The sequence below is a fragment of the Pteropus vampyrus genome, unplaced genomic scaffold, assembly GCF_000151845.1.
Source record: "Pteropus vampyrus isolate Shadow unplaced genomic scaffold, Pvam_2.0 Scaffold229, whole genome shotgun sequence".
In the NCBI taxonomy this organism is placed as follows: domain Eukaryota; kingdom Metazoa; phylum Chordata; class Mammalia; order Chiroptera; family Pteropodidae; genus Pteropus; species Pteropus vampyrus.
The window spans coordinates 209,623-222,961 of record NW_011889010.1 but is presented as its reverse complement, the minus strand read 5'-3'; the positions used below and the strand labels follow the sequence as shown (position 1 = coordinate 222,961).

At 42.0% G+C, this 13,339-nt stretch overlaps 1 protein-coding gene across 1 annotated transcript in view; it reads left to right on the top strand.

Moving 5' to 3' along the window:
• KIF13B (kinesin family member 13B) overlaps positions 1–13,339 on the top strand; it is a 182,882-nt gene that overhangs the window by 159,107 nt on the left and 10,436 nt on the right. Inside the window, 2 exon segments of the mRNA XM_023519655.1 lie at positions 9,895–9,957; positions 12,312–12,411. Coding sequence (XP_023375423.1) covers positions 9,895–9,957; positions 12,312–12,411 — 163 coding nt within the window.

The following is a 13,339-nucleotide window of genomic DNA, read 5'->3' as shown; positions in this document are numbered from 1 at the left end:
GACCATATTCATAAAGATTTATGTTTCTCATCTTTATGGAGATTTGTTTTTGTTTATAATCAATATCTGTCTGAGTCCCAGAAATGCAAAGACACTGCGCTGGAGGAGGTGACAGCTGACAAAATTGCTGTCTTTGACCTTCTGATGCAAGTTTAGTAACTAATCTGGAAAATAATGAACTGCAATTAATGAAATCTGTACTCATATTCAAGTGTGTTTCTCAGACAGCACATAAAATAATTGAAAGAACTTCCTGCTCTCTAATTAGTTAGATTGAATTAATTTGGCATAATAGCTTTTTTCATGTATCTAGAAGTTTGTATTCAGACGAAGCTATTTATATACTTCAAACATAAAGACTCCAGTGGCATGTTAGCTTTGTCTATGGAATTAAAGAGTTAATGCTCAGATCTAATGTCCACCATCAAAAGTACAGTCACATTTCCAGCCTGTCTTTGTTTCACTGTCTGCCCCTTTTCAGTGTCCTGACTTTGCTTAGGATGGCCCTGTCAACCGCAGGGGGTTTTCTCCAGGTTCGGCACAGCTTCCGGTGTGGTAGGTAGACAAAGCCTTGAGAGAGCAGCACCCTGCACATCGCTGGTGCTAATGGAAAAGATGCTTGTATAGTTATTTCATCTTTCATGTCAGTGATCTTTCCATATGTAAAATGAGAAAAAAACAGCTACGTACGAGTCCTGCCCTTGTGCACGAAGATGCCGTTTTAGGCTACTTCATACTTGGGCTTCCTTGATGAACCAAACCACGTAAATGCTTACCCTGTGATTTGATTAAGGGTTCATCATCTTAACAAACTCATGCTAGAAAAAGGATTGAGCCTCATTTTCTAGCCTTCAGTTTTCCTTAATTGTTCACGTTCTTTAAAAAATAATGTATGTAAGCATTTTTTCCTGTAATGTAGTTCCACACATAATAAATATATTTGGATATGATATGCTACATTTAGTTGTTCTCGAATTAACAAAAGGGGAGTTTGCAAAGGCATGGAGTGCAGACTTCTTTTCAAACTTAAGTCAAGTGATTTCTGTTCCGTTGCTCTAGGGATGAATTCTTAGGCGCTCTTACTACTGGTAGAAGACTTTTACCTCCATTTTAGTTTTTCAAAATCATAACATTTTAGGGTCTACCTTTGCCCCAGAAATATATGGAACTCTATTTATATACTTAGAGTTACTAAGTAAACAAAGTTGTCTTCAGAGCCAGGATTAGTAGCTGATCTGAAAAATAATGAAAATATAGTTTCGGAGGCAGTAGAGAAGTTGATTGCCAACCATTTTTCAGGAATTTTCATTGTATGCTTTAGTATAATTTTATAGATCAAGGATTGGCAAACTTTTTTTATAAAGGGCCAGACAGTATTATTTTAGGCTTTGCAGGCCATGCATGCGCTGTCAAAACTTGTCATAGCCAGTACTAAGCAAACGAGTCTGGTTGCATTTCATTAAAGCTTTATTTATAACGCTGAAATTTAAATTTCATGTAATTTTTACATGTCACAAAGTATTCTTTTATTTCAACAATTTAAAAGTTAAGCTTATAGGGCATACCAGGCTGGTGATAGCCTAGATTTAGACCCTATTATTTGATTTTTAGATTAACAAATATTATATGTTTTAAGTAACATAGACACTTGGAAAACAACCATTATTTTGAGTAAAGTGAATATTGCATCTTTGTTTTAAAAAAATAAATTATTTTTTATATCAATATTTAAGTTTTAACAATTATCATGTAGAAGTTTAAAAAATAAACTAGCTAAATTCTAAAATAAAGAACTGTATCTTTTCTGACAACTCCAGAAATATCAGTATTTATATTTTTCTATATGCACTACCTCTAGTAAGTTAAAGTAATGCATATATATTGAAATAAAGTTTATTTGGATGGTCTTATTCACTTTTATCCACTAATAAAATAGGTTACCTCTTGATAGAAGAAATGGGCCTTTTTAGTTTTTTGTGTAATTAAAATTAAATAGGAATACTGGGTATTAGACCCCGAGTGCCTGTTTCTGAGGAGCAGAGGAACTATGTTTGATTTTACCCATGATGTATCCCCAGCTCCTGGCACAGAATATAGTAGGTACCTGGCACATGTTTGTGAAAGCGTAGATTAATAAAACCTAAGATGCTTTGTTTAAAAGAAAATAAATGTATCCTGAATGGCTTTGGGACTGATAAACATGAGTAGAAAGTTTAGATTATTTTAGATCAGATATAATTGCTGATTGTTTAAAAATGTGCACATGGTAAGCCAGCCTAGAGATATCTGATGATAACACACAGCATTCCAGTGATTCTCATGGCCGTGATCCTCTGCAAATGTGCTGAGTGTTCACTGTTTGCCAGGGGTTTCATCTGCACCGCTCAGCAACAGTGCCGAGTTGTGAGATCGGTGCTGTCTGATAGAACAAGAATGGCAGCCACACGTGCCATTTTAAATTTTTAGTAGCCACATTTTAAACAGTAAAAAGAAACAGGTCAAATTAATTTTAATAATATAGTTACTTAACCCAGTATGTTCATAATATTGTTATTTCATCTGTAATCAGTATAAAAAAAACTTACTGAGATATTTCCATCTTTTTTTCTGTATGGTCAGGTTTGTATTTTACATTTCTAACACATCTCAGTTAGGAGACTAAATTTTTGTCAGAAATACCTGATCTGCATTTAGAATTCATAAAGTTGAAAAAATAGATCTATGTACCCAGGCTGTTTCATATATACTTAAAAGCACTTTAATCTAAAAAATTTTATATATTATTAAAATTAAAATTTTTTTTTTTTCACTTCTGTCACCCTAGCTGCATTTCACGTGCTCAGTTACATGTGTGGCTAGTGGTTGCCATGTTGGACAATGTGGAGTTAAAGGGTAATATTAGATGCAGAGTTAAATATTGAGGAAAATTTATTAAAATTTTATTTTAATAAAATAAAATTTCATTAAAAATAGCAAATGATTATATTTGTGAAATGAATAAATCTATAAAGTATTTGAAGGAGAGACTGGTCAAGCCATGGCAAGACACCGAGTAGGACCTATCTATATTTCCTTTTCTTGACTATTCCTTTCTGAAAAAATTATCTATAGGCAATGGGGGGAATTATTGACAGTTTTAAAGCAGGAGAATGACATGGGCAAATTTGTATTTTGGAAAGCTGCTCTGACTGCAGTTTGGAAAATGTATTTGAACTGGAAGAATCTATTCAAGTGTATGCAAACACCTCACGAAGGATTGTCATATTGGTTAGAAAAACAAAGTCACCTTCCCATGCTTGACAATTTGATACCTTAAGGTCATTGATTGAAAGGGGCATGTGGCAGGTAGGGTAACAGTGGGCTCTGATGGGAACCAGCTGGTGACCACCTGTCATCCTCTCTGGGTGGTATCACTTAGAGAATTCATATGGACTGGATTGCCACCTTCCAGATGTGCAAGCCCAAAGGTGATCAGATTTACACAAACAAAGGACTGACGGATCAATTCGAATGCTGTTACTCATTTAAAATGAGAAATGTAACTGCCAGATGGACGGAAGTGCTGGCGTCACCACAGCTAAGACACTCTCATCTAGATTACCCCAGAAAGCCAGAGTATAGATCAGAAGGGTCCGCCATGAGCGTGGGGAGCTGGCTGTGTGAACCAGTTACGGAAGGCATCAGTCGATGAGAGCGTAAGTGCTCGTCTCTGGCCAGTGCCGGGTGCCTCCGACCAGCTCCCCTCTTGTGACTTTTCAGTTCCCGTTCTTCCAGCCTAACCACCCTGCCTCTGATTAGCGTAACCTTTATAAAACATCTTTATATCGATCAGGTTTGCTGAGTCTTGATCTTTAGGTAATTGTACATGTCTGATTTTATCCATTGTTGATTACTTTTATCAGAACATAGTAGAAGATTAGGAAGCATTTTGTTTATATGCCCTGCCCCTGCCTTGCTTTGTTTCTTATATGTTTCTCACTTTAGCAGCATGAAAATCAAAGATTGGCTGGTGGTTATATGTAGCAAAAGTTAATTTTATATCTCTTGTTGTATACTCCTATGCTTAGATTTATTTATTTATATTATTAAAAATTATCGGGATAACATTGAGCAATGAAATCCAATAAGTTTCAAATGTACAATTCAACACTATGTTTCATATATTGCATTGTGCGTTTACTGCCCATAGTTAGATTTCTTTCTTGGATTTAAATGATTGGTTAGAATCATTTAAAAAAAAAAAAGATAAGATCATATTAACTTAAGAACCATTGGACAGAGGGAAGTGGGGAGAGGGGAGGTAGACAGGGTAAAGGGGGTCAAATATGTGGTGACAGAAAGAAATCTCACTATGAGAGGTGAACACACAGTGTAAAGTGTACAGCTGAAACTGATTGGATTTTGTTAACCAATGCCACCATTAAAAAAATAAATAAATAATTGTTTTAAAAAGAACCATTAGAAAATGACACTTAAGAATTTATCAAATTCAGGGTAAAGTGTGATTATTAGGAAGGGTTCCTTTTCAAACAAAAAAAATAATGCAACAGAAAATTCACTGTTTTTGAACAAAGTGATTATCTTTTGCTTCAACTGATATCTCTCCTCTACCTACCTATATGCCCAAATTTCAGAATGTCTAGTCTTTTCCAAACCCTATGTACTGTACAGTTACAGTTACAACTGTAGGCTTTCTTCATGCACCTAAGTAATTCATTCATTCACTTATTTGTTTATTCATTCAACAACATTGTTATTGTTTTATTGAGAATACAGAGATGAGTGAAATTTAATCCTGCCTTTCAGAGAGCTTGATTTGGAGGAGCTCCCTCAGAGAGACATAAACATAAATGGGATGATGTTGTAGATGTTATAATATGTGTATGTCTGGGGATGACACACTGAAAGCAGTGAGCATTTTTACCTGCAATTTCAGGAAGACTGGATCATGCTTGAGCTGAAATCACTTAAAAAACGAATAGGTATTCACCAGGTGGAACATGGCCCCCTAGGGGAAGCGACTGTGAGAGGAAGCCTCTGGCAAAGCAGTGTATTCAGGAAGTTCAGAGTGGATTAGCATAACAAGTGATGGAAGGCCACAACCTCAGGGAGAGGTGAGGGTCTTTCATGTCATGCCAAGGAGTTAAAACTTTATTCTTCTAGGCAAAGGGGTCTCCAAATTAGTTTTTATGCCTAGTTATAAAATTCTAATCTGCCCGATTTTCATTCATGTGGCATATGAAAGCCAGAGTTAAAAAAAATGATATGATATGAGAAGTCACCATCATCTTTCCCCTGAAATACTTCCAAACAGTTCTGATACCTGTAACTGACTCATCTATTGTTTTAACAGTGCTCCATAGACAGTGTAATTGCAGGTTCAGCTGGCGCTTGAGAACTCAGTCCTTTTCCATCTCTGTCACTAACTCACTGGGCAACCCTAATGCATTTAACCATTAGGTAAATATCTCTGAGCCTTGGTTTCTGTGGTGTGAAATGTAGATAATTATACTTATATTCGCTTGCCTCATGGGACTTCTCCTTAATATTTATAGCTGCAAAATACTTTGCAGTCATTTTTATTAATAGTTACCAGATGTGTCGTAAGGATTAATGAGCTTCTGATCTGAAATGTTTTGAGCTTCTGAAAAAGGAGGCAACTGCCTGCACAAGGGATATGTAAAAGAGCATTAAAATGCAAACAATACACATTTGGAAATTTGAGCCATTATGTGTGAAGGACAAATGGCACACTTAAGATTTTGGTATACCTTGTAGTATTTTTGGTACCCTTAATAAGGTTGCTGAATTCATCACAGGCCATTGCCAAATATAGAAAACTAAGTACCCCTTAACCCTGCACGTACCTGTTTCTGCTGATACCACCCTTTACCCTTCTCCCTGTCGCCCATACGTCCTGGGCATCACATTCGACTCTGTTTCTCCTGCCTCCACAGCCACTTGCTTCCACATGTTCAGTAGCCTCCTTCATACATCTAGATTTTTTACTTCTATTTCCTTTTCTTTTTACCATCCAAATTTCAGCTCTTATTAGCTCTGCACCGAACCATTAAAGCAACTCTTTAATTGATTTCTCTATATTTAGTATCTCCCCTACTTAAGGGTTAATCTTTTGTAAGCATAGTTCTTATTACGGCTTCATTCAGTAACCTTTGATAGTTTTTTATTGCCTGTGAAAATCAGCCATACGCTCGCTCACAAGGCCTCCTCCACAAGGCGCTAACCTTCCTTCCCTCTGCCCAGTGCTCGTCAGTCTAGATCCTTCTCTCTCCACCAAGACCTCCTAGAAAACGGAGTAGCTTTTCCCAGGGCACAGATGTGAGTAGAGGGAACACCAGACATAAAGTGGCTCTTTTGCCATCCTGACTTAGTCATGCCATTCTTCATGTTTGAAATGTCCCCTTGCCCTGGGAGATGCCATTGTCTTCAAGGCCCGTCTCAGAGTAAAATCACCCTCATGAAGGTATTCTCGGCCTGTTCCATTATGATCCTTTCCTCCTCCATGTTGTTTCTGCTTTTGAAATGTCCATTCTAGTGACTATCCTGTTCTGTGACAGTTTAGTTATTTACATACATGACCTTCCCACAGACGAGAGTGCTGGTCTGTTGAGAGTAAAGCCCGTGTCTTTCTGATCGTTGTGCTGTCCACGGCACTTCTTGCAGTGCCTCACGCACTCCGGGTCCTAATAAGTGTTCGTGTACACTGAATCACAGCCCCAGTTGCCTTCTTCATGTAGGGCAGTATCACGGAAAAATATGAAAAAATAGACAAGGTCCCGTGGTGAATCCCTAAGTACTCGTCACCTAGCTTCAATAAAAGTTAACTCATGGCTAATCTTATACATCTATACCCCCACTCTCTTTAGCACCACCTTTTTTTTTTTTCATTAAAAAATTTTCAATTTCAGTTGACATTCACTATTATATGAGTTCCAGGTATACAGCATAGTGGTTGGACATTTTTATAACTCAGGAAGTGATCCTCCTAATAAGTCTTGTACCCACCTGACACCATACTTGGTTATTACAGTATTATCGACTGTATTCCTTATGCTGTACTTTATATCCCCGTGACTGTTTTGTAACTGCTGATTTGTAGCATGTGCCTTTCAAACATGCTCTGTTGGAGAAGTACATTCCTGTGATTCCCACTTGTCCAGAGTTGGTGTCCGGCAGCCACGGCTACCTCCTTCCCATGGAGGGAGGCACCATGAAATCACTAGAGCGTGAACAGAGAAGCAGGTGTGGTCAAGGTATTGCCTTCACACTGAGAACCCACTCAGACCTGGTCTAATCTCGTTTTTGACTCTGTTTTTAGCCATTTTAGATGTATCTAATCATCCAGTTTTCTGGTTCATACTTTACTGGAATGGTGGGGGTTGGGTGGAATCTTTATGAAACATGTTGCCTGATTAAGAAGTGGTTATCGAGAGTGAGTGATGGTGACAGGACACTTGTGAGGAGTAGACATGAGGTTTTCGGCTTAGTAGCCAGGAGCCATGAAGTCAGGGCCCAAGGGCCCTGGCACCAGGAAGCTCCTGTGGTCACTGGATTCCAGCATGGTGTCACATTCAATCTGGTCCTTTAATTCATTTCAGCTAATATTTTTAAAGCATTTACTGGAATTTTAAAAATTACTCTGAGTCATAAAGAAAAGTGTAAATTATGTTTCTATGCTTTATTTAGGAGGGCAAGAATTATATCATCTTAGAAAAGGTTTCATTCTTGGTGGTTATAGTTTCATCGTTGATGGGATTTTTGTTTTTATACTTTAAGAGGGAATGTTCATCTCAATCTTATCTATTTTAAATAAGATCCAACTGAAAAATATAAGTACTTTGGAGTTCAGACTTAAGAAGCCTTTACTAAGAAATATGCTCTGGACCCCTTTTCCTTTGTGGGGAACTTCAGATGATATGGGGAAAAGTAAGCAAAAGCTAGTGGCCCCTGCATCCACGGGCCGTGTGCAGAGTGGGGGATGCTTGCTTGCAAGTAACTCCGTTGCCAAGGAGTTGACAGCAGAGTAGGGAAAGGGAGAAAGAACCGGGAGGTGCTGTGCGAGAGGGAAGGAGTGACGTGTCATGGGAGTTGAGGGGAGAGACTTTCCTGGTCAAGAAATTGAGGGAGAAGCTAGAGACCCTCATGTGCGATGGCCTTGCTGCCACCAGGGTGCTCTCCCTCAGTCTGTTCTGTTGGCCACTCACACTGTCTTTCTTAAACGTAACTGATTCTCACTCTTCTACCTTTAACCCCCAGTGACTCCCCGGCATTTGCAGGGTACGGTGTATATTCCCTTCGCGTATCCCTAGGTCCTCTCACCCCTTTAGCCTTATCTCTTACCTGTTCCTACTTAATCACCTCTTCTCTGCCTCTTCTCAGATCTTCTCACAGTCTCCTTACCTTCTGCAAAACTAATTCCTTCTAGCACTTTTCTCCCAAAGGCAGCACCAAGGCATGATTATTGTGGTGCCCTCTGCAGAAATGTGGTTGTTTGGTGCTGTGAACTCAGGTCACCACCACCCTAAGTGAGCCATTTTGTTCCTAGTGGGCTCTTCTCTGTTTGGTTAAGAGTCTGGGCTGCCCTACAGGAAGCAAGACTTTGCCGTCCAGCCTTAGTGTCTGCAGACTCTGTCTTGACAGCGTAGGGACCTCAGACACCCAGATGCGCCCTGGGAGGGCCTAGAGTGCTTAGGGCCAGAAGAAGAGAAACAGGAAGGTAAGGAATCTGCATCTGTAGGCAATGTAGGTCAGAGACAGTAGGTCAGTGAGCAGCAGCTGCTGTTCCTTGTGGACTGAACAAGAGCAAACTCTGACACCCAATTTCGACTCCTCTTGTAAGAGAGGACTAGGAGTGTTTGTTCAGCCGGGATGGAGCCCTCTTAGAACTGTGCATCCAGAGATCCAGACTCTTGCACTGGAGCAGGGAGACCTGGGAAGGAGCCAGAGGTTGCTTGAGGGTATAAAGGCAGAAGTGGTTTCTTCAAGATAGTCACTTCTGCCATTGGAAGCTTAGCAGCCAGTAAATTAATTTCTGATTCCTTCTTCACAGTTCCAGCTTCTTCCTCTGAAATCCCTTTTCTTGATCCTGGTACTAATTATTATTTTATTCTTTTTTTTTTCTTAATGTTGAATGATGTGTCCATAAGTAGCAGAGTCCTTTTTCATGATGTTGCTCGTACCCATTATGCAGGCTTGTGCCACCTCACACCTACCTGCTCTGTTGCAATTAGTGATTTGCCTGCCATAGTCTTTAAATATTTCTCCAGTCAGTTTGCCTTCCACCGCCAGATCAGTCTTCTCGATCCTCTGCTTTCTCTGCTCAGGCATCTGTGATGATTCTAACCACGTTACCTGATTAGGTTAGTTTCAGATACCAGAGTCTCTCTCCACGTATCTATCCTGCTCTATCTTCTGCCCCAGAATTGGGCTCCAGCCAGAGCGGCTTCTTACTCCTCCTCCTGTGTCTGCACTCACCGGGCCTCCTTTTGCACCGTGAAGCCTTTCTTGATCTTTCCTGTCCCAATAACCTCTCTCTGTAAAGTCCTGTAGCGTTCGTACATACAAACACAGCCCTTGATTAACGCATGTCACGTCTGAATGGAGAGAGAGCCTGACATGTGTGAACCTGCCATGTGCATTACTGTTTTAGCGTGTGTCTTGTGTTGCTAGCTGTGGAGTAGGCCTCTTGCTATGCTCCTTGTTTCTTCCATTTCCTTGCGTGACGCTCCTAGCGCTTGGCATGCCTGACTGTTAGAATTGTTAGAATTCCTGAAGCTGACGGGCTCTCCAGTCTATTCAGTTAAAACCTTCCCTGGTTATCTCTGCTCTGCTCCTCTTGATTTTTTATGCCCGCCCGTTCACTTGTTTCCTCAGCCGGTGCCCCGAATCACGGTGCAGTCTGCCCTTCCAGATTTGGGGACAACCAGGATGGCAGAGGTGAGTTAGTCCAGCCAGGGGTGGCGCCTTTGCCGATGGCTGCCCCACATACAGTGGGTGGCCCCGATGCTATAATTGTTGAGTCCACGCCCGTGGTTTTTTATTTTAGGGTTCCCGTGTTGATAATTAACCATAATATAGGCCACTGTCTTCTCCCTCTATATTTTCCTTGTTACACTTTGCTATTTTCAACTTGTTAATCATATGATTGCTAAACTTTTAGGTGCTTGACTGCTAATGTAGTCTGCTGCTTTAATAGCCCACTGCTAGGCAAAGGCGATTTCTATAAACAGAACGATCTCCTTATTCTAAGCGTTTGCTTAATTCTCAGTTTTACATTTCATTCTGATTCATGATATCAGCGTGAAAAGACTAATGCGAAGCTGGGGAGAAAAATAGTCTCTTATGATCTCCCCCAGATGAACAGCACTTCTGATCTTATGAATAGCAAATCTATTTTCTCCCACTGTGTGCTCATTCTCTTAGGAAATGCTATGTCTTCATAGGAAAATTGTATTTATTAAAACAAGAGCAAAAAAAGGCCAAATAATTTGAAAGAAAATTCAGACCTTCATGAATTCACTCCTTTCTGAAAGGCCCTTTTCAACCCAGTACACCTTGGTGTTCACGAATTTAACTGAAGATAATACCCTGATCCCCTCTCTCCCCCATGAGTGGTGTTTGTTATTTTGCCGAGGCAGGACTGGGGGCCCCAAGGCCAGTGGGACAGAGTGAGACCAAGTCCCTTACGGGTGAAGGAACCTCACCTGCCATGGCCTCTGCAGCTCAGGGCAGCCTTGCTGCTCATCGTGGTGGTTTTCTCAAGTCTGGGCTTTCACAGTGGTCCCTAGAAATGTCAGTGGTAAGGGCATAACCCAAAGATGGCAGATAGGTTTCCACTCACATATCAACTCCAGTCAAGTGGGAGCGGCTGCCTGTGGTGCAGTAGCGGCAGGAAGCTGAGGCTGCCGGCTTCGGCTCGGCAGGGAGGAGCGCGGCGATCAGTGCCCCTTCCTCCTCGGCTGCGGCTGTGGACCCGACTTCTGATCCCTGGTTTTTCACTTACTGGTGACTTTGGATGAATCCTTTAACCTCTCTGGGCCATGTTGTAGAATGAATATGATCATTCTTTCTGGCCTATAGCGAAGGATTCATGTTGAAGCAAAAAGGACAAAACCGGGGAAATTCAAGGCTCTGTCACTAGACTGTCGCCTCCTTAGGGCAGGCCCCAGCTGGCAGTCGTTGGTGTGGCAGGGATGGGGTCTCGCCCAGGAGGAGAATGGGAACGCATACTATTTCGGGCCGTAGGTATTGTTTGGATTGTAGACTCTTGTAGTCGTTCGTGTATTCTTCCCCTCATGGTCAGTGATATCAAAAATAAAAAGAATAAGTAAAACATGTAAAGTGGCAAAAGAAAAATGATTGAAGGATTGTCTAATCTTTTAGAGTATTTATGCTGGTGACAGTTATTGATCTATTGGATTTAGTAAATTTTTCTGCCTAAAGATCCATCACAAAAATGGGCTGTTAATCTCAGGAGGTGCCGTTAATTTCGTACCCTGAAAGTGTGCCTTGTGGGGAAAGGTGGGCCTCTGGAGACAGGAATATAAATGACAGTTCACGTGAAAACGCATGATTTATCCAACTGCTGAGTTAAGCCAAGTAACTGTAAGAGACTTATAGATCTCAGCTGTTTCCCAGTTCAAATAAATCCTGTATTTCAAATGGAATATGGCCATTCCTGTAATATAAATAATCTTTCTGTAAATATTGGACAGCATATTTCTTTTTCTGAACAGCACCCTCTCCACCGCCCCAAGCCCATTCCCCATTCCTGCAGACTTTTTTCCCTCTGTCATTGTGAATCGGGAATAGAGAGGTAATCTGCCACCTTCTTCAAATGACTTAAATTATGAACGAAAGAACACCTTACGAGCACCTCAGAAACAGTAGAATTTGGATGAGCTGTGGCTGTCGTCATTCCCCATGAGATGGGGCCTTGTCCGTGTCTCTGCCGGAGTGACTCAGAGCGATGTGAGGGAGAGGGCAGCCGCTGAGGCTCCATCCTTAGTCGCTCCTCGCTGGGGGCTGGCTGCTGCTTGGCCTGTGTCTACCAGGATCAGAGGGCCCCCTGCCCCGTGACATGGGACCAGCCTTCAATGGCAGCCTGAAAGATAGCCTCTCAGAGAAAGGGCATGGACTGCAGGCAGCCTCTGTCCCTTCCTCTTCATGCCTCCCAGCCAGGAATGGCCATCAGTAGCAAGCCCAAGGGTCATCTCTTTAAGCCTGAGCCGATGAAGCCGAGTTGAAGTACTTTCAGATCCTCCAATGAGGTCATCATTTCAATTTTGCAGGAGGAAAGTTCTCTTCTGGCCTCTCGTGATGCTCACAGTCTCCTTGGGAAGTCAGTGGTAGGTAGGGAGGGGATCTGTTTCTTCAGGAGCAAAGTTCTTAGCCGGAGCGTGGGGAGGTGGGGGATGTTGAGGGTGGGGGTGAGGGAATGGAGATTGTAGTATGTGCCTACTATGTGCCATGCTCTGGCAAGGCCTTGCCTGCCTTGTACCACACTGACCCATGCTCCAGGCAGCCCCGTGTGTGGTGTTTCCCACACCACCAAGCAGTTCTCTGACATCAGCTGGGTGTCCGAGAATTCAACGCGTCATGACCCTGTCTATCCAGAGGTAGCGTCGGATCCCACACGTGAAGGGCTCAGTCCCGCCAGCCTGCCTGCCCTCCACTCAGACGCCAGTCTCAAGTCCAGGTCATCCCCTCTACTTCTGACTGTCCAGCAGTACATCAGATTCCCATGACCCCCTTCTTGGGTTTGATTAATTTGCTAGAGTGGCTCACAAAACTCAGAGAAATCACAAGTTATTATAAATGAGTGTAGCTTGGGAACAGCCCGATGGAAGAGGGGCGGAGGACGAGGTGTGAGGAAGGCGTGCGGAGCGTCCACATCCCCTCTGAGCGCGACTCTCTCCTTGCGCCTCCACGTGTTCACCAGCCCCGGGAACTCTGAAACCTGTCCTTTCGGGTCTTCATGGCGGCTCCATCACATAAGCATGGTCGATTGAATCACTGGCCATTGGTGACTGATGCAGCCCCCAGTTCTTTTCCCCTCCCTCGCAATCAGAGGGTAGAACTGAAAGTTCCAGCCTCCTGAGCATGGTTGGTCCCGCCGGCAACCAGCCCTCACCCTTAGGGGATTTCTAAAAGTTACTTTGTTAACGTAAACTCGGGAGTTGATGGAAGGGGGCTTCTTACGAATACCAGGACACCTTTCTTGCCCTTATCACTTAGGAAATTCCAAGGGTTTTAGAAAGAACTGTGTCAGAAATGGGGACGAAGACCAAATATGTATTTCTTACTATAATTACAATAT